This window comes from Enhydra lutris, unplaced genomic scaffold (assembly GCF_002288905.1).
Source record: "Enhydra lutris kenyoni isolate GAN:26980312 unplaced genomic scaffold, ASM228890v2 scaffoldscaffold31, whole genome shotgun sequence".
Lineage (NCBI taxonomy): Eukaryota > Metazoa > Chordata > Mammalia > Carnivora > Mustelidae > Enhydra > Enhydra lutris.
In genome coordinates, this window is record NW_019154115.1 from 16249577 (window position 1) to 16276259 (window position 26683).

The 26683-nt window shown below is 38.1% G+C and overlaps 1 protein-coding gene across 3 annotated transcripts in view; it reads left to right on the forward strand.

Moving 5' to 3' along the window:
- LOC111153322 (aph-1 homolog B, gamma-secretase subunit) overlaps positions 1-26683 on the forward strand; it is a 33891-nt gene that overhangs the window by 463 nt on the left and 6745 nt on the right. The window contains exons 2-5 of one of the 3 annotated variants that reach the window (XM_022512268.1): positions 1285-1455; positions 8238-8308; positions 9415-9537; positions 22507-22634. In XM_022512268.1, coding sequence (XP_022367976.1) covers positions 1285-1455; positions 8238-8308; positions 9415-9537; positions 22507-22634 — 493 coding nt within the window. The remainder of the gene's footprint in view (positions 1-1284; positions 1456-8237; positions 8309-9414; positions 9538-22506; positions 22635-26683) is intronic. The other 2 variants (XM_022512269.1, XM_022512270.1) reach the window with 2 other exon arrangements.

Below are 26683 nucleotides of genomic sequence, written 5' to 3' on the forward strand. Positions count from 1 at the left end.
ATCTTTTATTTTTACTTTTATTTTACAGGAGGGGGTCCCTAGTTGCCCTCAGATTCTCACAGACATCTGTAATCAATCCCAAATGGGTTAAGAGCACATTAGCCCCTGGAGCTTAGGTGCTTTAAAGCATACCCGTGCCCGACCCCTACCCCAGATCAGCCAAATCGTGATGTCTAGGGGGTGGGATTCGGGCTACGGATTTTTTTTTAAGCTCCCCAGGTGATTCAGGTGTAGAGCTAAAGGGTGGCAACCCGTGGAAACCCGTGAAAACACCGAAGCACCTGTCAGTGCATCTCTTTGCAGGAGCTTGGTAAATACTGAACTCTTGCGGCGAATGTGGTCATAATCCCGGTTTTCACCTGTCTGGCAGCTCTTCCGGGGGCGCCGCACCTCCCCCTCCACCTTTGAGATTCACTTAGTACCTGGAGAAACAGCCATGGTAGGCCAGTGATAACCGCCTTTTCTGAGCTGCTTCACCTCTCACAACTGTATTGAAAGTGCCGCATCAGATGGGTCATTTTAAAAACAAAGGAGATTTGAGCAAAAGACTTGTAAAGCTTGTTATAATCATTAAAATCCTCTGGTGTGTTGTTGAAGCCAAGCCTGGAAAGCTGACTTAGATTTCAACAGGTTTTCAACCTCTGAATTTTATACCAATCACTCCGTTAATAGAGATGTAGACTTTTTGGGGGGCGGGGTGGTGGGGGAGAGAAAGATACATATTTGCATATGAATGGGCAAAGCACTAGTTAGGAAGAGTAGCAAATAACCAGGTTTTTAGCTAGATAGTCCTTGACAGTTTGCAGATGTACTTTAGAAGGAGCAGAGCCACTGGAAAAAAATGATTGCTAGGAAAAAATCTCACATTCCTCTTGGACTGCATGTTCATCTCACCAGGGAAAATGAACCATTGATTAAGAAGTGATCCAGGGGGCGCCTGGGTGGCTCAGTGGGTTAAAGCCTCTGCCTTCCGCTCAGGTCATGGTCTCAGGGTCCTGGGATGGAGCCCCACAGAGCCCCACATCTGGCTCTCTGCTCAGCAGGGAGCCTGCTTCCTCCTCTCTCTGCCTGCCTCTCTGCCTACTTGTGATCTGTCAAATAAATTAAAAAAAAAACTAAATAAATGTTTTTTTAAAAAAAGAACAAATGATCCAGGGCATCAATTTATGAAGACCTTTTTCCCCCTCATAAAAGAGTCAGGAAATCTGTTCCTTCTCAAGTAGGGTTTTCTCACTTTTAAATCATTATGAATCCTGTTCACTTACACCTTTCTCTATTTTTCAGAGCTTTTTTCTGGTTGGTGTCTCTGCTGTTTTCCTCCCTTTTTTGGTTCATGGCAAGAACAATCACTGACAACAAAGATGGACCAATACAGAAATATCTGCTGATCTTGGGAGTGTTGGTCTCAGTCCTTATCCAAGAAATGTTTCGGTTTGTGTATTATAAACTCTTAAAGTAAGTTAAATATTTGCTTTACTTTTTTTCCCATTTATATTTGAATTATGATTTAATAGTTTGAAACCTTAATATAGTGTGGTATTGAGGGTCTGTGCCTTCCTACAGAGTTGTAAGTCAAGGGGTTGTACATTTCCAGCCTGAAAATATTGAGTATTTTTTTAAAGATTTATTTATTTTAGAGCGTGCATTTGTGTGGTGGGGAGGGGCAGAAGAGGGGGGGAGAGAGTGAGAATCTCAAGCAGACTCCCAAGATGAGTGGAGCCCACTCATCTTGGGGCTTGATCCCACAACCGTGACTGGAGCTGAAATCGAGGGTTGGACGCCCAACCGACTGAACCACCCAGGTGCCCTGCAAATACTGAGTATTTTAACCTGTGGACATTTCTTCCTTCACTCATTCAAAAAATTTCTTGAGAATTTACTCAGTGCCAGGCACTGTCCTAGGCACTGGGGATACAGGATGAATAAAAGACCATCTCTGTCTTCATGGAGGTTATGGTGGAAAGAGACAATACTGAATGAACAAGAAAATACACTGTATGCTAGAAGATAATAAGTGCCCTGCAGGAAAATAAGCTAGAGAAATAGTCACTGAAATACTGTTCCAGCTTAGAATTAATGTGTGCTTCTCTTTGCCACCACTGAAAATAAATAATTTTTATGGAGATTATGCCTACTATTATTTTGGCTGTATTAGGGGAAAACAGGGGTTTATTTTGTGATGTTTCATGTGATTTCATGTCTATAATAGAAAAATATATTTAAAAAACCAGGGTTATGAGTTCTTTTTTAAGGCCAGGAAGTAGGTCATCTGTAGGATCCATGAGGACCTCACATGAAACCGCGGATTTGAAACACAGCTTGAACTTAGAACTGTATTTTCTTTCAGGCAGTCATGAGGTTGGCTTTGATTACATAGTATGCCTTAATAAAGTGATGAGTGTGCTCTTTTTATTTCTGCAAATGAGATAATTAAGGCATTCCACAAATTTCATGTATGCAATCAAGACAGAGTCTCAAAAACATCTCTTGTAATAGGCTTCTGATAATTTGTTCTTGCCAACATGCCAGGCCTTCTGTATTTTTTACTTGTTGCTTTGAAATATGTTATATATATATATTTATTTATTTAAAGTATGGGGGTGGGGAGGGGCAGAGGGAGAGAGAGAATCTTAAGCAGGCTCCATGCTCAATGTGGAGCTTCATGTGGGGCTCCATCTCACAGCCCTGAGCTCATGACCTGAGCTGAAATCAACAGAGGCTTAAACAACTGAGCTACCAGCTGCCCCTACTTGTTGCCTTTTTCTTTTTTTAAAGATTCATTTCTTTATTTTAGAGAAGAGGGTGGTGGAGGGAGAGGGGGAATCTCAAAAGGAATCCACACTGAGCAGAGATCTCATGAGATTTGATCTTATGACCCTAAGATCATGACCTGAGCTAAAATCAAGAGTTGGATTCTCAACCAACTGACCCACTCAGGCGCCCCCTTACTGGTTGCTTTTAGTAATAGTGAAATTTAATAATGAAGCACTTCTAATTACAAATAGCAAGCCAGGAAGCCATTGCTTAGAAGTAAAAATCTTAGAAAAGGTTTAAAAATGAAATTTCCATTAGTTTCTGAAACTATCAAAGAGCAACAACCAAGTAGGAACAATTTAAGCTTCCACAAGAATATAATCCTTAATAGATGGAACATCTATTCAGCTGTGGTTGAATGTTTTGTGATATGTAGCAATTACTTTAATTCTAAAATTATTTTTAACTGTACAGTATATTCAGGTAATCAAAATCTCCCTCTTTCTGACCTCTGCCCCACATAGCCAAATGAAATATCTGTTCCATGGTTGTCATCTTATCTCTTTCAAGGCTACACATACCTCATTCCTTTACCTGGCCCTCAGAAGACATAGATATGGCTTCTAAACCTTTCCATCTCTTTTTTGTCAATAGACACCTGTTTTTGTTAGTGCCTGGAGTTTACCTGTGCTTAGGACCCAACACAGTAACCTTCTGTGGTCAAAGTCGTACAGAGAGCAGTGGTCTTTCCCACCCTTGCTTGGGCACTGTACTCTGAAGTCAGTCTCAGGTTGCACTGTTTTTTTCCTGTCAGCAGTATCACTGGCTCATGTTGGTTTTGCATTTTCACATATGTTCATCCTACTTTTGGAGCAGACCTAATTTTGAATAGATTTTCACAGTTTAGGGACATGGGTTTAACAACCCCCTAGGATATTAGGTTCTAAAATCCGACTTACCTGGAATGACTAAATCTGCTGGTCTTTACCACCTTGTTTCTTTATGGATTATACCTGGCATGCAACCTTTTATTGCCACTGTCCTATGGTTCTAAAGGACTACAAGCTGAACATAGCTTGCTCTTTGTAATGAGGACAGTGAGGGAGTGGGGACATACTGGAAAGGAATTATAGGTCCGTCAAGGCTCCCATGCCACCAAGTTCAGAGAAGCCTCTTTGGCCTTCTTTGGAAACCATGATTATTCCTCTGAAAGGGCCTTTGGAAATTAACAAACAAAATAGGACAAACCTGTTCTAATAGGTGACTTGACTTCCCATTGCAAAATGCATCTTCACCAAGCCTTTGCATTATTGTACAATATTTTTCTAGCAAATTTTAGAAATGGTGGCTGTCATGTAGTTATATGTTAAAACAAGTTTGAGAATTATTATGATACTTTATTCATGACTAACATATAAATATGTTTAACTTGCTCTTGTGCTGTACTAGATTCAAACATAGGAACTTTGGTTTAATTAATATATTAGCTATCTCCACTTCCAAAGTAGGTTTTCAACTTTAAAGTACTGCTCCAAGACAAACCATAAGAGACTCTTTTTTTTTTTTTTTTTTTTAAGATTTTATTTATTTATTTGACAGACAGAGATCACAAGTAGGCAGAGAGGCAGGCAGAGAGAGAGGAAGGGAAGCAGGCTCCCTGCTGAGCAGAGAGCCCGATGCGGGACTCGATCCCAGGACCCTGGGATCATGACCTGAGCTGAAGGCAGCGGCTTAACCCACTGAGCCACCCAGGCGCCCAAACCATAAGAGACTCTTAATGTCACAAAACAAACGGAGGGGTGAGGAGGGAGAGGGTGGTGGGGTTATGGACATTGGGGAGGGTATGTGCTATGGTGAGTGCTGTGAAGTGTGTAAACCTGGCGATTCACAGACCTGTACCCCTGGGTCTAATAATACATTATATGTTTATTAAAAAAAAAAAATACTGCTCCAACCACAATTTTGCTATCTGAATTTGGTGCCAAGATTATAATATGAAAGTTTTTTATATATATGAAATTGAATTAAAATATTTATCACTTCAGTCTCATATAGATTTATTTCATGGGTCAGGCCTTGGGAACAAGTACTTCATCTTGAGGAATGAATAAATGAATTGTAACTTTCAGCATAGCTAAGAGCGGTACTGTGAGAAACTGGCATGGCCACAAGTGATAGTCCTTCCTATAGTAGTTTCTTTAAAAAATCCAAATTATGGTTGCATATTTTGCCTAAAACATACATTAAACATTTTTTGACTTGAAGCTTTTGTAATTTAATCCAGTTTTGTCTTATAATGCTGATACCATAAATATTTCCTAATTTTAGAACATCTTCCATTTATAGAAAAAATGTTACGATAATCATTACTACAATTTCTTTTTTTTTTTTTTTTAAGATTTTATTTATTTATTAGAGCGTGAGTCAGAGGTAGAGAAGAGCCAAGGGGGAGGGAGAAGCAGGGAGCCTAGGGTGGGGCTCTATCCCAGGACCCTGAAAGCACAACCTAAGCAAAGGCAGACAGTTAACCAACTGAACCACCCTGGTGCCCCCACAAAGTTTATATTTCAAAAATTGAACTTTGTCTTTTTTGTTCTTGGAAATAGTAATAAATGTAAACAGAATTTTCCACTTCAGTAAAATGGTCAAATTAAAAACACTGTCCCAATAGCCCAACTATGGAAAGAGTGTAGATGTCCATCAACAGATGAATGAATAAAGAAGATGTGGTGTGTATATATATACAATGGAATATTATGCAGCCATCAAAAAAAGAAATCTTGCCATTTGCAATCACATGGATGGAACTAGAAGGTATTATGCTAAGTGAAATAAGTCAATCAGAGAAAGGCAATTATCATATGATCTCACTGATATGAGGAATTTGAGAAACAAGACAGAGGATCATCGGGGAAGGGAGGGAAAAATCAAGACAAAACCAGAGAGGGAGACAAATCTTAAGAGACTCTTTTTTTTTTTTTTAAGACTTTATTTGTTTGACAGACAGAGATCACAAGTAGGCAGAAAGGCAGGCAGAGGGAGAGAGAGAAGCAGGCTCCCCACTGAGCGGAGAGCCTGATGTGGGGCTCGATCCCAGGACCCAGGATCATGACCTGGGCAGAGTCTTTAACCCACTGAGCCACCCAGACACCCCTTAAGAGACTCAATCACAGGAAACAAACAGTTGCTGGAGTGGAGGTGTGTGGGAGAGATGAGGTGGCTGGGTGATGGACATTGGGGAGGGTATGTGCTATGGTGATGCAGTGAATTGAGTAAGACTGATGAATCACAGACCTGTACCCGTGAAACAAATAATACACTATATGTTTTTTTTTTTAAATAAGAAGAAAAACACTGTCCCTTACATCATGTGTTCTATCCATCAGGACCATGGAAACTAATGGTGTTTTCTACTTTTCCATTTCCTAATGTTAGCGTTGAGAACTGTTTCCATAGACCTTTCCTCTCATAAACTTGCAACATAGAATGAGGAAGTTTATTAGACTTTTGAATTTATATATTTAATATATTTGTGATGCCTTGCTATACCAGATAGCAAAAATGTTTTATTCATTATTGAGCAATTTATATAAAACAAATCCTCTAAAATTTGATTCTGTTGTGCCATTATGTCTACTTGTTGATAGAGATTGCTATCATATATGTCTCTCAGCTTTAGCCTTTTTTTTTTTTTTTAAGATTTTATTTATTTATTTGACAGAGATCACAAGTAGGCAGAGGGGCAGGCAGAGAGAGGAAGGGAAGCAGGCTCCCCACTGAGCAGGTAGCCCAATGCGATGCAGGGCTGGATTCCAGGACCCTGGGATCACAGACCTGAGCCGAAGGCAGAGGCTTTAACCCACTGAGCCACCCAGGTGCCCTTTAATTAGCCTTTAACAACATTCCTGTGACAAGTTATTTTATTTAGGAAAATTGAACATTTTGGTTGGTTACTGCTCCAGAGAAAGATGATACAGCCACTTAAGTTTTGATTAATGTCCTTGCTACCAAATAATGCTAAATGGAGAGCCCTGAAATGGCAAATTGTTTCTTTTGAGTCTAGAAAAGAAAAAGTTCCTTTTCATTATTCTTATTACTACTATGGTTGAATTCTACATTGCCTTAATTTAAAGTAACCAATGGTATTTATATTTATGTAATGAATAGGCCTGCTATATTGAATATGAATACCTTGAAATTTAAATTAACACAATGCCCAGAGTATACGTATCTTCTAGTTAATTAAATTTTCTACTCTTAGAGTTAACCTAACTCATTTTGTTTCAGCCCTTGGTGAAAAATCAATCTAAAATGTTTGGTTTCTTTATTGCTTTAACAAATACACCTTCTTGTAAATACAATGTAAATATCCTTTGAGTCAGGATCATTTTTGCAGAGTTTTTAGCAACAAGTGTTAGTAATCGTGACAGTAATAGAACTGACAGCTACACCTTGCATTCCTACCTAATACATCTGCATGGGAGTAGGGACTCAAGATAAGTTTGAGAATTGTTCCCAACAGAAGCACAGATATCACTGTGAAGATTATTTCTTAGTGACCAGTATTCTAATGTTTCATTTAGGTATTCATTTATTGTCTTTCTAGCATCTTCTCTGATTAATTCCCCCCTGAAGCCTGATTGGGATATGAAACAAATATGTAGAATATTTTATCATCCGAAGATCATATGATTAAGTAACCCTATGAGAGCTCAGATCATGGGCATTCTAGGATTGAAGAGTAAGGAGGGATTAGTGATTAGCAGTCACTGGTAGAGATGACTTCTTTGAGAAACTGCTTACTAAAAGAGATTTTGGAAGATGAGTATAATTTAGGTTCTACAAAATGGAAGGTAAACGGGAGGGTAGCAAAATAGCTATAACCCTGGTGGAATTGAAGGTCTAAGTACTTCGTAAGAGGGGAAAAATTCAGAGTGATAGATAGGACATTGAATTAAATATTTACTGAGCTCAGAAAATAGAACCATTGCTTTTTTTTTCTTACTAGTTCAATCCCTGATGGTTTGTTTACTTAAATTTTTCTTATTTTTTTCCCTTCTTTGTGAAAAGTCAGATAAGAGGCAAATTGGTTGGAAATTTTGGTTGATATTAATTGAAAATTTGCTGGGTTTAGTTTAAATGGATTTTGTTTTATTTTGTTTACTATTTTTAGGTTTTACTTTTATTCCAGTTACCGTAAAGGATAATATTAGTTTCATTTCTACAACGCAGTGATTCAACACTTCATACATCACCAGTTCTCATCACAAGTGCACTCCTTAATCCCCATCACCTATTTAGCCCGTCCCCCAGCCACTTCCGCTGGGGTAACCATCTGTTCTCTATAGTTAAGATTCTTTAAATGAATTTTAGATTTAAGGTATAACCTGAGCAGGAGCCTCAATAAGTAGATTTTGAAATACCTTGTGTATTTTCCTGATATACTGCTTTTCCTTTTAAAAAATTGTGTGGTTTTATTTTAGAAAAGCCAGCGAGGGTTTGAAGACTATAAACCCAGATGAGACAGCACCTTCTATGCGATTGCTGGCCTATGGTAAGTTGGAACTGCATGGTGTCATTAAGAGTAAAAGCTAGATTTGACATAAAAGCCATTTTTATTTTTTATATCTTTGTAGTTATGTGTTTTGGGGGGTTTTTTTGGTTTGTTTGTTTTTTTAGGAGAGAGATTTACCCATTTGAGAGAGTGCTTGCACAAGGGCAGACATGGGAGAGGAGCAGAGGGAGAGGAAGAAGGGGAGAGAAAATCTCCAGCAGACTCCCCACTGAGCATGGAGCGCAATGTGGGGCTTGATCCAATCCCATGACCCTGAGATCATGACCTGAGCCAAAATCAAGAGTCGGAGACTTAACAGACTGAGCCTCCTAGGCACACCATCTTTGTAGATTTTAAATAGTATTTTATTATTGCCTTGACCTTTTGGTGTACATTGTTTATTTTTCTAGCTTTCCAGAACCGTTATGTAAAGGGAAGTAATTATAGGTGACCTGTATGTTCATTAAATAGTTGACCAGGTTTGAAAGTTGGGCTTTTAATATGCATAACTCTAGTTAAGTTTTTAATATGCATATACTCTAGTTAAGTTTTTAAGTAATGTTACTTTTATCTCCGTTGGGTTGTTACCCTAACTTTGGCTCTGATAGGAGGATTTTCCATGTTAATATAGTTAATATCTCTGCAGGATTTTCTTTTAGAATTATGTTTTAAAGATTGGTTCTAGATCCCTAAGTTGAATCAACCTAGTTTGACCCAGAAATTACTTTCTACTATAGGCAGTCATCCCTCAAGCTTGGTTCCAGTTTCAAGCCCTCATACTTAATTCTACAGACTGTTATCATAAACCAAAGCCAGAACTGCAGCATTGTGTCCTCTCTCACCTATTGTTTCTGTGCCTTTTTAGATCTTTTTCTTTTTTCATTTCTCTGCTATATTCCACTGTTCATTTCCCTTCACTTCCCTATTTACACCCTTTTCTGTTTATCATTTAGCCAAGCACAGTCTTTCCTGAGCCAGCCTTCCACTGTTTCTCCAGCAGCACATATACCGTTTGTCTGTCAAAATAGCATTCTCTAGTCCTTGGAAACTTGATTTGAAGAGAAATCTTGGCATGAAAAAGGTCTAACGTGTTTCTTCCTCTTTAGTTTCTGGCTTAGGCTTTGGAATCATGAGTGGAGTATTTGCCTTTGTAAATACCCTTTCTGACTCCTTGGGACCAGGCACAGTGGGCATTCATGGAGACTCTCCCCAGTTCTTCCTAAATTCAGGTATGTGCCAATTAGATGTGAATATTCAATCTTCTGGTCTAAATAATCATCCTTATTTGAGTTCTCTGCCTTAGGAATTCACAATTTAAATTTATGTGATAACTTGTAAAGGGAAAATACTGTTAGATAGCAGAAGTAAAGGATGTAGGAAAATAAAAATTTTGGTTAGAGTATTTTAGAATTTTAGGGTGGAATTTAGCATATATAAAATTTATTTTTATTTTGCTATACTAATAATGTTGGATGTGTAGTTGATGTATTATAAGTGAATTTTTATAGGTTATATGCCTTTTTGTTTTTATTGGTTTGCTTTTATCTTCAGTAAAAGCCTTAGTCTTTAATTAGTCATCTTGACCCATTTTTGGGATAGGCAGTATAACTGAATTTTGAAATTGAGAAGGGGAAAAATGTTTCTTATTTAATGTAAAGTAATGTTATGCATCTAAAATGTACATTTAAACATATCTGTGTCATTTAACAACTGATCTTCCCTTTTTCTTAAAAACTAGAACATTAAGAGAGAACTTAAGAGTCCCTTGTCTCTCATTGTTTTTCCCCCACAGAATGATTGCCCTGATTTTGTGTTATAAATTCCTTAGGTTAACCAGGTTTGAAAGCTAGGATTTTAACATATATACATGTTTTGTTTTGAAGGTAAAACATGAAACTTTTACCTTCATGTATATATCTGAAAAAAATTAATAGTTTTCCTGCTTTTGAACATTTAAGAATAAATCATGCTGTATTCTTTGAAAAAATAAGTTGAGAGGAAAAAATGATAATACATGAAATGACCTTTTATCCAAAAATGTAGGAAAGGACCAACTCGTTTCAAACTGCTTTTCATCCACCAAGTAAAAATTATCATCATGAGGCAGTGATCATGCATTTGACAGTTGTACATAATTGACATAAAATTTCTCTTAAATTTCTGAGAGGATTCTTTTAAAAATAGTTTTAAGAAAATTCTGTGTTTTTTGTTATCTCCACAATTTATTTTATTAAATTAAGTGACCCCCCCCATACACATATCCTATTAATTAAATATTATTTATTTAACATCTATACTAAAGGAATTTCTGTCCTCAAGGAGCTTACCCTCTAATAGAGAAAATAAGACTAAACACAAGTGAGTAACTGTTTTAGTATAGTTTAAGATAATAATAGAATCAGGTAAAGAAATTGTGCCCAGATTTTAAAAATTGCTGCATTAGTTTACAGTCATCCTGCTGTTACGGTGACCCTTAACCCCCTTGGACTCATGTTCCTCATTTTAGTCTAGGCCTTGGTATCTCTTGTCTGCATTACTTCCGTCAACCCCCAGCCGGTTAGTCTTTCCTCAACATACTTTCATGTGACTCTGGCTTGTACACAGCCACCAAAATGATCTTCCTTGTACAAAAATGTATAAATGACTTTCCAAGGACTATTCTTTGTAAGGACTGAGTCACAGCCCATTATATCTGGCTACAAGTTCATGGGTTAGACTTATTTAATGGTGCCTCCAACAAAGCAAATTTTCTTCATTTTAAGCATTCCATAATTAGAACATTTCTGACAGTTTTTTGATGAATTATAATAATAAGTGTTAGGTTTTTAGAACAAATGTAATGTTAATAGCTAATATCTGTTAGAATCCAATATAAATAAATAGGACGTAATTAGGAGGGGGTATTACTGCTACAGTTTTCTATAATTTCTGAAATTGGTCTCTTATACTGCTACATATACAATTTTCTTTTGGTTCAAGTAGCATTCTCCTAATGGAATTTATTTTTCTGCTAGCTTCTTTCACTAGATGGTGCTAATCCCCTTCATAAGACTAGCTTAAAGTGATTCTTTTGGAAGAAAGTAAAAGAAAGATGTGCTAGCAGTTTGGGGGTTGTATTTACAATTTCTATAAATTCAAGGGAAAATGCAATATTCAGAAGAAAATAAAATGTTTTAATGTCTTTAGCTGTTAGGATAGCTGATCATGCTATGAATATATGCTTATAGAGTGAAAGAACAATTGTTTTATTAAATGCAAGAGTTTTTATAGCATTATTCTTTGGAGCATGAACTTTGAATCATACATTTAAGAAGTTACTTTTCATTGCATTTTAAAATAATAATCCCAAATTTGTATATATTTGTGTTTATTATATATATTATAGCTAATGTTGTTACAACTTATTTAGGCATGAGCTCATTTGTAACTTGTCAGTTAAATCTGCAAGTTTATATGTTTATCATATTCATTACAAATGCCTAACTAGTTATCAGAATAAATAAGGTCTGTGGGGTTACTTATAGTATATTTATGTTAGTATCAGAGAGATACTGTATGATACTTGTGTGTACATAGATTTTCATGTTACAGGTAGGCATAGTTTATCAATAATATGTATGTATAAATTAATTATTTTTTATTTGTAGTTGTGTAGCTGGGTAATACTAACTTTTCTTAGAATCATTACCATTTCTTACTAATGCTATTTAAAGGCAAATTATGGAAATTGGAGTCCTAAGTTCAAATCTTATTCTGGTTCATTAATTTAGTATTTTGGTCAAGTTCACTTGATCATTTAATCACTCATTCCACACATTAATATTAAGTATTTGTGTTAAACAGAAGTTATACCAAGCTATGACAATACAGTTTAGTTAATGCCTGTACTTTCCACTCATAGTGGGTTATAAAGTGTGGGTTAAAGACAAACAGCTAATTATAATTAAGTGTGCTAAATGCCATGAGGAGGAAGAGCCTGAGCACACAGAAGTCAGCTCTAACTCACACTCAGATGGTAATGTGCTTCTGTTCTGTAGTGCTTCTTGCGCTTGTAATTAATTGGTCAACTGTGTAGCTATTTAAGTTTTTCCAGCCAGATGCTAAGCCTTTTAAGTGCAAGGACTGTGTGTGTTTTGTTCACCCCAGCACCTTGTAGAGTCCTTTACTGCTAAATGGACTCAAATATTGATTGAAAAAATGAAAGCTAGGCACAGCTTATGGAGGAAGTGCTATTTGACTAGAAACTGAAAGGATGAATAATAGCTAGGCCAGCAAAAGAAGGAGGTTGTCAGGGAGGAATGTTCCTGGTGGAGGGAAGAGGTGTCTTTCCTACTGGCCTAGAGTTAAGAAAGACATTGTTCACTGGACTTCTGTCTAACCCTCAATTTCCTCATCTTTCAGGAAGAACAAAAATAATACCTAGCTCAGAATTGTAATGAATTAACTGAAATTAATTTAGAGAGTATATATTTAAGTGATTTAATAAACTTTAAAATGGCCTAAAGATAGAGAATGTGGTTCTTATCAGGGTAGAGAATTTGGTTCTTGAAATTAAAAAACAGAATTTAGAGGATAATTTCTTTATGTGGAATCTGGGTTTATCACTCTGAATTGCCTCTCTTATGCTTTTTTTTTTTTAAGATTTTTAATTTATTTATCAGAGAGAGAGAGAGCACAAGTAGGGGGAACAGCAGAGGCAGAGGGAGATACAGGCTCCTCACTGAATAAGGAGCCCGATGTGATACTTAATCCCAGGCCCCTGGGATCATGACCTGAGCCGAAGGCAAATACCTTGCCAACTGAGCCACCCAGGCATCCCCTCTTTCTCTTATGCTTTAGAAGAAAAATGTCTTTAACTACTACTCAGTAGGGAAGGGAAGCTAGTATTTTATTTTTAAAACTTTCCCAAATCAGGGCACTGGGATGGCTCAGTCAGTTGACTGTCTGACTCTTGATTTCAGCGCAGGTCATGATCTCAATCTGCTTGAGATTCTCTCCCGCTCCTTCTGCCCCTCACCCTGCTCATGTCTGTGATGTGCTTGAACACGGGTGCACATCTCTTTCTCTCAAACAAATCTTTAAGAAAAACCAAAACTTTCCCAAATCATTTCATTTATATTTTCTTGGCAGTGCTCCTGTCTAGGTAAGGTTTTAAATTCTCTAGCCATTCACTAGGAGAAATCAATACAGGTCAGACCCCATGTGGAGTATCATATTCAGTTCTGAGCATTGTGATTTAACAGGAGTACTGAAGGACTAAAATTGGTACAGAAGAGCAGTGTGAGTATGGTGAAAGACCTAGAAGTGGTATCTTATGATGACTGATCGAAGTAAGAGGAATGTTGAACTTGAGGGAAAATAAAAGTAAGAGGAATATAGGAGATTCCATTTTTGTCCCAATTTGTCATTCCCTTTTATAGAATTATACATCCACACCCTTGTATGGCCTCATGGTGGCCAGGATGTACTTCCCTGCCCCTGAGGTTGAGCTCAGTTATGTGGCTTGAACTCAGTTAATTAGGGAACGTAAGGAACTCAGAAGCTCAATTACTACTTGGATGGTTGTGCCTGCGCTTTTGGACTTATGAGAACGTGTCCTACATCGTTAATGCCCACTTGACCTTGACCCCAGAGTGAACATATATAGGGCAGACCTGTGTGCAGCAGCAGTGAGGAGTCAAACAAGCTGTACCAGCAGCCTACAGCAGTGCAGCCCGGCGGAGCCCAGCCATATTCAGCCAAAGTGCAGTCAACCTTCTGACCAATGAGCATGGGAATAAATTCTTGGTGTTGTAACCCAGTGAGTTACTTTTTTCATTCATTCATCTTTTTGCTGCAATATTTTAAGTATAATCTTTGTAGTATGTCAAGTTTGTTACATGTTTAGACTTTTAAATGAAGGCTCTTTGTAAGTTTCTTTGATAACTACATCAACAATTCCAAAGTGGTAGGAAAAAATATAACATCTGTTAATGATACAAAGAAAATTTTTAACAATAGAGCTTAATCTGCAATTCTTACTCTTTTTGGAATGTATTAGAATCTTAATTTCTTATAATAAATTATCATAACTAACTGCCACTGCTTATGACACAGGGATATTCCATATGCTGTACTATGTCATCTGTGTTGTCATAAAATATATTTTTTCATTATGTGTTTTCATTCTATCAGTAACTGAGAATGGAAAATTATGCTTTTGGTTTGTCCTTTCTCTAAATCTTGGCTTGTTAGAGACCAGCAGCCTGGGATATGTTCCCATGTGTGCATAGCGCAGGTAGCTGCCTTCATGTAGTGTGCAAACAGGCAGCTCAGTATATGGCTTCACAGGGTTTGGCTAAAGGAATGACGCAGGCTGTGGCTCCTTGAGATACGTTCCTGTCCACTCTCTGAAACACTGCTGTCTCTCTCATCACACGGCTGAGTGGCCAGCCCCTGTGCAGCTCAGGCAGTCTGATGGCTTCTGCTTCTCATTTCTTCTTCATGTGTGAGTCAGTCCTTATTTTCTTCATCTACTGCTGCCTTTAATTTTTTTGTTTTTTGGGTTTAGTTTTTTTTTTTTTCTTCCTAGAGAAACTCCCAGAGACATTTTTCATAGTAGTGAGGGGCAGGATACTGTGTATGGATGATTTGCACTGGAAAGAAGTAACATTTTTGGAATATCATCTAGCATAGTTTCTTCTTTCATTCAGTTCCATAGGAATATATATTTTATCCATTATATCTAATATTTACAGTTTGAAAGGGAGAGAAAAACTACCTTGTTTTCAACTTTATTGATTAGTCTGGCCTTCCTCAACCACCCCAGCTTGATGCTATGAAGCTCCGCGGCTCTTTTGGGGAGCATTTGCATCTGTTCTGTGCCTACTTCTCATCAGCAAGGATGCTCTTCACTGCTGAGATCGCTTGTACCAGTTGACTCCTCTACCTCCCGTCAGTTCTTCCAAAGAGAACTAGAATGTTCACATCGGGGCTGCTGCATTGCACAATTCCTGGGGGAATCATTCACATTGTAATGTGTTTCATTGAGGTACTCTGAGGTTTTCCATTGCTATTCCCGGAGGATGTTTAGCCAAGCTCCTGAGACCAGACTTTTTGTATGGTATACATAAATGTTTGGAAATCTTTATGGTTCTTTTTTAAGGAATCAGTCAACCTTAAAGTTTATTTTAAAGGATAGATTTATTTGGTTTTATCAGCTTTTTCATTATGCTAAAGTTCTTCACCACAAATCAATTTGAATATTTTGATTTACAAAGAATTACTTAGATATTAACTTTGAATATTGAATATTGAATATTTCAATCTTGAGATTAAAGTCCTGGTTTCAGGTGGTAGGCTGTTTTTCCATATCTAGGGGGATTTTTTTTCTCCTTATATTCAGTGAAATAATGATTTGAAATACTGTTGACTTCTCTTCAGAAATTCTGGCAGACAGAAGGCAGTGGAAGAACATCTTTAAGTGATGTACCTCTGAAGTCTTCCTCCTTTCAGTTGATGCTCTTCCTGTTGCATAGGCCAAAAACTTTGGAGCAGTTCCTGATTCTTCCCTTTTTCTTATAACTCACATCCAGTCCAACTGCAGATCTTACCTCCAATTTTCATTTAATCTCCATCCAGGTTCTTTTGTGCTTGGTTTTTGTTTTATATTGGCATCGTGGTTTGAGATCTTGTTTGGATCAAACACTAAAAGGAAAGAAAAATCTGATGGAGATGAAACTATTCCAGGCCAGAAACAAACATGGAAAGGTCCTAGTTAATTTCATAAAGCCAACACAGCATTAATACAAAGCAATAGGATCCTGAGAGCCCACATTCCCTGCACACTGCTAGAAGATGGGCTCCCCATTAGAGATTTATACCCTACGTTCTGGTGGGTACTGCGTTAGACCACCAATGCTCCCAATGGCAGAAATAGCCAATAACTTTTTTTTCTTTTTAAAGATTTGATTTTTATGGGTGCCTGGGTGGCTCAGTGGGTTAAAGCCTCTGCTTTCAGCTCAGGTCATGATCCCAGGGTCCTGGGATCGAGCCCCGCATCAGGCTCTCTGCTCGGCAGGCAGCCTGCTTCCTCCTCTCTCTCTCTGCCTGCCTCTCTGCCTACTTGTAATCTCTGTCTGTCAAATAAAATAAATAAAATCTTTAAAAGACTGTATACTTTAAAAAAAAAAAAAAGATTTGATTTTTAAGTAAACTCTACACCCAATGTGGGGCTCAGACTCACAACCCCAAGATCAAGAGTCACATGCTCCACTGAGTGAGCCAGCCAGGTACCCCATGCTATAGTGAATGTAACTGTTGGCATGGTTTGTTACATACCATTTTGGTGACAATAGCTGAGTAATACAGAGAGTTTCATTTTTTAATTTTTTAATTAACATATAATGTATTATTAGCCCCAGGGGTACAGGTCTGTGAATCGCCAGGTTTACACACTTCACAGCACTCACCATAACACATACCCTCCCCAATGTCCATAACCCCACCACCCTCTCCCTACCGCCCGCCCCCCGGCAACCCTCAGTTTGTTTTGTGAGATTAAGAGCCTCTTATGGTTTGTCTCCCTCCCGATCCCATCTTGTTTCATTTATTCTTTTCCTACCCCAAACCCCCCACGTTGCATCTCCTCTTCCTCATATCAGGGAGATCGTATGATAGTTGTCTTTCTCTGATTATTTCGCTCAGCATAATACCCTCTAGTTCCATCCACATCATTGCAAATGGCAAGATTTCATTTCTTTTGATGGCTGCATAGTATTCCATGGTATATATATATACCACATCTTCTTTATCCATTCATCTGTTGATGGACATCTAGGCTCTTTCCATAGTTTGGCTGTTGTGGACATTGCTGCTCTAAGCATCCAGGTGCACGTGCCCCTTCGGATCACTACATTTGTATCTTTAGGGTAAATACCCAGTAGTGCAATTGCTGGGTCGTAGGGTAGCTCTCATTTTTTTTTTTTTTTTTTAATGTGCCACATGTGGGGAAAAAAGAGTTGACTTGTGTTTCTTCAGAAAGCCTTCCTAGGATCAACAAGCAGCAGTTGGAGCAGGGCTTGTCTTTGGCACTATTGACATTTGGGGTCAGGTAATTCTTTGTTGGCAGGAGATGGAGGGGTGTTTTATGTAGTGTAGGGTATTTGATAGCATCCCTGGTCTCTATATTTTAGATGCCATAAGTACCCCACCCCCAGTTGTGGCAACCAGAAATGTCTACAGATATTGACAAATGCTCTCTGGGCAAAATTGCCTCACTTATGAACCATTGAGTTAGAAGGCAGATTTGGGTTCATTTTGAGAAGGAACTTTCCCACAGTGACTGTTGTAATCAAGTAAACTTCTAAACTGGATTTGAAGTGGATGCTGTGGGATTTACTTTTTCATTGCATAGGGATTAGATCAGAAACCATCTAATAGGCCTCCCAGTGCTGACTCTCCACACTGATGAACTAATCTGAAGAGAGAATTTCATCATTCCTTAACATATGCTGGGGAGACTTTAAACAAAATCACATTTTTGGCACATTCATGTTCAGCTCATGAACATACTTTAGAAGCAGTTTCATAAATATGAGATGATAAATGCTATTTACACACCAGTAATTATTCAAATTGCTTTCAGAACACCTTCTTTATGATCTGACTGGTATTAGAAGACAGTATTACACCTTTCTTATTGCTATGTAGTATGAGATGGTTTTCAAGATGTCTTTTTTAAATCTTGGAGAATGTTATTTGACTAGTAATATATATACTTCTATATTATAATAACAAAGTCACAAAATTGTCATGCTTTTTAAAGCAAAATTTTTAAGTTAAATCCCTGTTATGGGAAAGGCATTGTCAACAAATATTTAGTTCTGTGGTTTGGCTTCTGCTTGAGCTAGGTCATTGGAGATCCCTTAAAAATCCAGAGTTTCTATAACCAAGAGGTATGGAGGAGAGTCCTTCACTGCCTTGATACCCCAGACTCTTCTCAGAAAAAGAAGCCAGAAGCTCATTAGTACTCATATCCTGTCTCTAGGCGGTTGAGGCTAACCGTTGGCTTTGCAAAGTCTTCCTCTGCCTGTTGCAACTACCACCTGGCAGCCACCCTTGACTCTCTCTGGCATAGTTAGATTCTATGAAATTGTCAAAGGAAGCCAGGTGATAGTTTCTGTACTGGTAGGATCCGGTGTTAGAATCAGTAGCTGTCTTAGGCCGTTATTTTGCAAGGACAGAAAAGTAAATATTAGGAATAAGGGAGAGAGGGACAAGCATGAAAATGACAATGTTTGTCGGTCTGTGTGTTAAAGCATTTGGAGTATATTCAAGGGGAAAAGAACCAAATCATAAATGTAGGCTCTTTTTTTTTTTTTTAAAAGGCTTATTTATTTGAGATTTGAGAGAGAGAAAGCAGGAGTGAGAGGGGCAGAAGGGGAGGGAGATTGAATCCTAACTGCAGACTCCCTGCTGAGTGCAGAGGCCAATATGGGGCTGTGTCCCAGGACTCTGATTCCAGGAATCTGAATTCAAAATCAAGAGTCAGATACTCAACTGACTGAGCCACACAGGCGCTCCTAACTATAGCTTCTTAAAGATAACTCTGAAACATTTTGCTTAGAAATAGATTAAAATAAAACATTCTTTACCAAGAGGATTTGACTTAAAAGATTGTTAGAAGTTCATTATCAAACTGGCAGCTACAATTTCACAAACAGATGTACAATACTTGTTAGAATCGTTCAGATTTATTTCTTTTCTTTTTTCTGTTCAGATTTCTTTCTTAACTCCCTTCCGCCCTCCTTCCTTCTCTTCCCTTCCTTCCTCCCTCATTCTCTCCCTTCCCTTCCTCCTTCCCTCCCTCCCCTCCTTTCTTTCTTGTCTTTCTTTCTCCCTTTCTCTCTTTCATTCTTTCTTCTCTTTTAGAGAGAGCACATGGGGTGAAGGAGAGAGAATCTTTTTTTTTTTTTAAGTTTTTTTTTTTTTAATTTATTTATTTGGCAGAGATCACAAGCAGGCAGAGAGGCAGGCAGAGAGAGAGGGAGAGGGAAGCAGGCTCCCTGCTGAGCTGAGAGCCTGATGTGGGACTCGATCCCAGGACCCTGAGATCATGACCTGAGCTGAAGACAGCGGCTTAACCCACTGAGCCACCCAGGCGCCCCAGGGAGAGAGAATCTTAAGCAGGCCCCACATGCACAGAGCCTGTCACAGAGCTCAATCCCACAACCCTGAGATCATGACCTGAGCTGAAATCAAGTCAAATGTTTAACTGACTGAGCCACCTAGGCAACCCAGATTTGTTCAGATTTCTGGTTAATGTTCCAAAACACTAGAAATTAGGGAAGCTCCTTTTATTAATCTGGATTATAAATGAATTGTGATTTTTTATAATTAATTTGGAGAGGGTTTTTTCTACTTTTACAAATATTAGAACAAAGCAAATTTTATAGAGTTAGATTTACTGAAGGACTTTTAGAATTTTATACTTAGGAGCATGAAATGAGAAAGTTTTAGTAATTAAAAGATAGTTTCCTAGAGATACTATTAGCAAATCTTCATTTCTAATTGGAATTAATTCCATTTACTAGAGAAAAGTAACAAAATTATATGTACCTCTAGCTCCTGTATGTGGCAGAATAGATCTTCAGGTCTCTGTTTCTGTTGGACCTCTGACCAGTTGCAGAGGGAATAAAGAATGAATCCTAATATTCTAAATGGCATGTTGTAGTAGTAAAGTCTTATGACAATATGGCAGCCAGCCAGAAATTAATGCCAGCAGAATAAATAATCAGTCATGTAAGAACTTACAGTGTTTCAACAAATGTCTGGGAGATCCCCTTTGGATACTGTGTTAATAAAACAGTAAACTGAAAGGATGAGGCAGAGTTCCATGAGATTGTGTTTTGTGCACGGTGATAGCCCCAGTACCCCAAAGAGTGTCTATCATAGTGGACACCGAATAAGTACTTGTTGTATGCAATAAGGAAAGAGAGGAGGAAGAAAATAAATATAAAAGTAACACAAGGTCGGAGAAAGAAATAATCTGTAAGAGTGAAGAAGAGTGCATTTTCAAACAATGCACACTACCCACACTACTACTGCTGCTCTGCCTCATTTTCCCACCTGACGGTACAGCTCACTAAAGGCCCTGCCATACTCATCTTTGAATCCAGAGACTGTGGCACATAGTAATAGTATTTATTGAAAAGCTGAGGTTTACAAAACACTGTTCTTCCCTGCAACCGCCCTTTGAGGTATTATTGTCCCTGTTTTAGAAATAAAGGAAACAGAAGATGAAGGAGGTTACATAGTTTGCCCAAAGCCACACTGTGGAGCCTGCATTCCATCTCGAGATTGTGTAACTCCCGAGCCCTAGTACAAAATCTTCAGGCCAGACTATCCAGGTGCTCAGCAAATGTGTGCTGAGGGTTCTTAAAAAAGTGAAGAGTGGGTGTCAGAAAGAACTCACTAAGGAGATGGAAGGAGATGGCATTAAGCTAGATCTTAAAGTAAGATTTGGATGTCGTGAGGTGGCAGGGGGATGATGAGTATTCAGGCAAAAGGACAGTCAGTTAAAAAAAAATAAGGAAAAGCACAGAGACATAGAGTGTAAGATTTCTGGCTTTCTGCCATGTAGGCTGTATTTGAAGATTAGTTAAGAATAATAATTTGGTTCTAGGTTATAGAGGGCCTTGGATGGTAATCTGAGACATTTGGACTTTACTTTGGATACAGTATCAAGTCATCCAAAATGTTTTTTAGCAGGAAGGTGCCTTAGGTCATTTGAATTTTAGTCTACCCTCATCCCAAAGTTATATATTTTAAAATCCCCCCTCTACTTGAAGTATTTACCACCACTGACTGAAATGATGGCACTCTGTTACTAGATAGAACAGCTTGCTTTCCTCCAATCAGAGTAGTTATGTCCTTTTAATATTGTTTTTGGATGTTTTTGACTTTGTATAAATAATGGGCATCTTCCCACAATATGGTTTTTTCCCCCCTCAGCATTATATTCTTGAGATCATTTGTATTATAGATCATATAGTATACCATTGTGTGAATACACCACAAGTCATCCATTCTTGGTAATGATGAAAATTTTTTGTTATTACAAACAATGCTGATATAAATATTCTTGTATATATCTAATTGTGCAAATATGCTAGTTTTTTCAGAGCAGTAGTTCTCAAATTTGACTACTTTGGAATCACTCGCAGGGCTGTTTAAACACTAGTTGTTAAGTTCATTGTTTGATTCAGGAGGTCTGGGGTGGGTCCCAAGAATTTGCATTCCTAACAAGTTCTCAGGTACTAGTGATCTTTTGATCTAAGAACCAATTTCTTCGGAGTATAGATCTAGCTGTGGAATTGCTGGAATGAAATAGAGAATACATATTCTCAACTTTACTGGGTAATGCTAGATTGTTTTCCTATCTGCAGTGTGAAAGAGAATTGTCAGACTTGAATTTTTGCCAGATTGGTGGGTGTTAATTGTATCTTAATATGTGACTGAAAAGGAAAATTGATATGCCCTTTTTTTCATATTAAAGCTTTCAGAATATGCGGAACTTGTCCATTTTAAATGTTTCCAGGGTAGAAGAGACATACGCGTGTGCGCGTGCCTGTGCGCGTGTGCGCGCACACACACACACACACACACACACACACACTCTATTCCACAGAAAAACCTGGTTGTGCTGATCAGATTCAGTTTGGGTTGCCTAAGAAGGATCTAAGATAATTACTGTAATTTTTAAATATTTTTATACTTCCATTGGCATTTTTTTTTTTTAAAGGAAAGAACACAGGAGAAATTTCAATTTGGTGAGAAGATTTGTTTAAATTGAAGATAATCCATTTAATTCAGGAAAGTGCAGAAGGCTAATTTGGAAAGATTTGACTAGATACTATGCTAGTTTTATTCTCTTCCTCAGCGAAACTTCTTGGAAGTCAGTCCAAGCTGCCTTTGGTTTAACAGGTTCACATTTTAGATGACGAGCTGCTGCAGAGCTGACCCTGTGTTCAGAAGTGTTGCTTTCCAAGTTACTATTTGAGCAAATGTGTGTCAGTGTCCTGGTTCTGGCAGGTGGTGTTTGGACTCTCACAGTGGTGTGGTGTACCCCAAGAGCTTGTGTATCATGAGCAGGTGGTCAGTGGGCTTTGGTATCTGTTGTCTGTATGACTGGACATTAATGGTTGACTATCTTTCAGCTTTCATGACGCTGGTTATCATATTGCTGCACGTATTCTGGGGTATCATATTTTTTGATGGCTGTGAGAAGAAAAAGTGGTCTGCCCTTCTTGTAGTTCTGCTGACACATCTGCTGGTGTCTGCCCTGGTGAGTATTGCCACTGTCCTCACATTGTTTTTTGGAACTCACGTCCCCATATCTAAAATGATAGGTTCTACACTAAATGAAATACAAACTCAATGTCAAATGAAGAAATTTCAAAAAGTTGGTGACTTGAGTGAATGAGTGAAAGGTAGATAAATAAATCATCTGTCTTCCTACAGAAAGAAACAACTATTAATTTGTTGGTTGATTTCATTAAAATTTCTTTCTTTGTATCTTTCTTTTATGGGTATAGTCAAACCTGAAGTAGTCTTGTATTATGCTTATGTTAGGTAACACATCTTAAACAATTTCCATGATATTATAAACCCTTTTAATATGTACATTTTAATAGCCTTATATTATTATATAAAAATTATATTACAGTTTGCTTAACTGATCATATATTTTTCTACTTTTGCTTCTTATAATGCTATCTTGAACATCTTTGTACATGGAAGTTTTTCAAGATTATATTTAGCTTCCAAGGAATGAAAATATTAAATGGTATGAGTATTTTTGAAGTCCTTGATGTCCATTGCTAAAATACTCTCCACAAAGGTTGTACCATTTTTGCTCATTATGATCAGTAACAGGAGTGCCCAGTTACTCCCTCCACAGTGAAATTATGCCAGTTTTCTAAGTTAAATTTAAAAAGAAAGCTTGACTAGATATGCTTTTTAAGAACTATTTAATGCTTTGGGTCTGACTTTTATTGTAATTTGTCATATATTTATATCAGAATTATCCCCACCAATGCCTTGTCCAGACCCTTATGATTTCTCACTTCAAAGTATTGAAAAGGTTCTTTCTGGTGGTGTCCTGCCTCATGTTTCTCTCTTCTCCATCCATTTAGAATTTATATCAGGTTTTCTCATGCTGGGCTCCTTGACCTATGATCCATCTAAAGTGCCATCTTACAGGGGTGCCTGGCTGGCTCAGTCAGCAGAGCATGTGACTCTTGATCTCAGGATCATGAGTTGGAGTCTCACGCTGGGCACAGAGATTACTTAAAAGATTAGATAGATAAATAGATAGAAAGAAAGAAAGGAAGGAAGAAATGCAGTCTCACTGCTTCCCCTACCTAAAACTTTTCAGTGGTACAGGATGTTAAAGTTACCTTTGATATGATGGCAACTATGTGAAGCCAAGACTTCATTGGAAAAAAGACTAGAAAGAGACTGCATTAAAATATTAATAGTGTTCCTCCCTGAGTGGATTCTTTTTTTCTTGTTTTTGGCATGTTCCAAATTTTCTATGATGTATACTTTTATAATCAGAAAGGAAATTACATGAAAAAGCAGATGTCCTTTTTATAGATCCAATTGGCTATTGATTCATTTAACAAATATTTACTGAGTGCCTTCTGTGTTCCAGGCACTGGTCAAGGTAAACAAAGCAGTTTAGTGAACAAAGCAAAGATCTGTTTTTACAGTTTAGTGGGGAGAGAGAGGCTTTAAGCAGTAGGCATAATAAATTTTATAGTGATAGGTGCTGTGGCCAGTAGCACAGGCCAAAAGGAATCCAGCGTGTAGGGAGGCAGGAGATGTCAAATTTTTGAATTAGATGGTCAGAGTAGGCTTCATTGTGAAGGTGACATTTAAGAAAGAAGGGAAGAAGATGGTCATGTAGCTCTCTGGAGAAAGAACATCTTGGACTGCACAGCCAGTAGCAAAGTCCTAAGATCAAAGAACTTGCTTGACATATTTTTTGGAAGTGAGGGTGGCCAGAGCAGAGTGAGCCAGGGGAAAGTTAGTAGGAGATACTGTCACAGAGTTGAAGGTGGGAGAGAAGTAGAGGTTGGAAGTGAGAACCACATCTAGGTAATGTAGGACTTTGACATTTACTCTCAGTGAAATGGAAGTCAGCGTAGGGTGTTTAAGGAGAGGGATGTGATTTTAAAAGGATCACTTTGCTGTGTTAAGAGTAAACTGTAGCAGGGGAAAAGATTACAGTCATCAAGAGGAGGATGGTGATAATTTGGGTGAAATAGCAATGTATATAATGAGAAATGATCAGATTGAGGACATATACTTGAAAGTAGAGCCAACAGTATTTCCTGACAGACTGGATAAGGCACAGGAGAGAAAGCAGAGGAGCGAGCCAAGGGTGCCTCCAGGGTTTTGGCCTGGACCCTAAGAAGGATGGAGTTACCATCAGTTGGGATGAGGAAGCTTGTGAGGGGAGCTCAGGAGTTTATTTGGGCACATTATAAATGTAATAGAGATGCCTATTGGACATCCAAATGGAAATGTTTGTTAGGTAGTTGGATGAAAATGTCTGGAGTTTGGGAGGACAACCCAGGGCAGAAAAAGTGATTAAAAGGAGTAGGTTCAAGCAGACAAGAAAAGAGGCCCAAGGACTGAGCCCTGGGACACTCCCACCTGGGGAGTGCTGGGGAAAGAGCAGCCAGCAAAGGAAAGTGAGAAGGAGCCACTAGTGAGGCTGGAGGAAAACCAGGAGCCAGGTGTCCTGGGAGCCAGATGTATTGAGGTAAAAATGATCAGCTATAGCACATGCCTGTGGAATAAAACCCAGACTTCTTTGTTTGACCCAAGCCTCTTTTCATCCATACTGGTGCAAAACTTACCTGTTGCTGCTCCCCACAGTTCACATCATGTACTCCATTGAAACTGATCTGTTGTGGCTACCCAACAGCATGCCTTGTGCATGCTGTTTTATCTGCAGTGACTTATCTCCCCTTAACCCAAGTCAGTTTGGAAAAGTGCTAGTTCAGTGTGAAGCCTCCCTGGCAAAGGTGCATGTTCCAGACTCAGCACAGTCACTAGACCTTAATACATAGCCGTGTTATAATACATCCTCAGAGAGTGTTGTTATCTTTAATATAGTTCTTATATCTCTCCAACTAGAGTTCGATCATCAAGGATGGGACCTTATCTTATCAATCTTTGTTTCTTCAATCCAATAAATGTTGAATGTTGAATAGTTGATACTCTCTCTAATGATTAAAAGAACCCAGGAAAATAAGCTAAAATAAGAAGAACCTAGGAAATTTGAAAGATGATATACCAAAATGTTAACAGTGGTTATCTCTGAATAGCAGGTTTCAGAGAATGTTTAAGTAATTGTTTTATTTAAATACACCTACAGAAAAGTATATAGATCAGAAGCATCCATCTTGATGAATGTAACCCATGTAACTTGAACTCAAATGAAAACAAAAACATTATCAGCTCTCACGAACCTCCCACCACAGTCCTGACTTCTAACGTGCAGCTTGTCTTGTTTTTGGTATTTTATATAAACAGAACCATTTAGTCTTTGCTCTTGTGTCTGACTCCTTTCATCAACATCGTGTTTGTGAGATTCATCTGTATGTATAGCTAGCTATTAATTGTTCATTTTTTGCAGTATAGTATTCTACTTAGTAACTGTACCTTGCTTTATCCATTCTACAGCAGAAATGGTGTCTCCAGGTTCTAACTATTGTGAATAGTAATGCTTTGAGCATTGTACTATATGTCTCTTTTGAATGTATGTACACATTTCTTTTGGATATATGTGATATATGCCTAGGAGTGGAATTGCTGGTCATGCGGTGTATATATGTCAACTGTTCATACCACCCAGTTTTTCAGAGTAATTATATCAATTACATCCACACCATTAATTTGTGAGTGGCAGTTCCTCACCCTCATCACCAACAGTTAGTATGTCAATCTATCTATTGTTACACATCCTGCTGGGTGTATCGTAGTATCACATTGTGGTTTTATTTTATTTTTTATTTTTTTAAAGATTTTATTTATTTGAGACAGAGAGAGCACACATGTTGGATGAGCAAGGGCAGAGGGAGAAGCAGACTCCCTGCTGAGCGGGGAGCCCAGTGTCTGACTCGATTCCCCATCTCCGGGATCATGACCTGAGCCAAAGGCAGTCCCTTAACCAACTGAGCCACCCACGCGCCTGCACATTGTCGTTTTACTTTGCATTTCCCTAATGATTATTGAGATTATCCATGTCTTCATATATTTATTGGCCATTTGGATAATTCTTTTGTGAAGTGCCTGTTCAAATCTTTTGCCTATAATCCT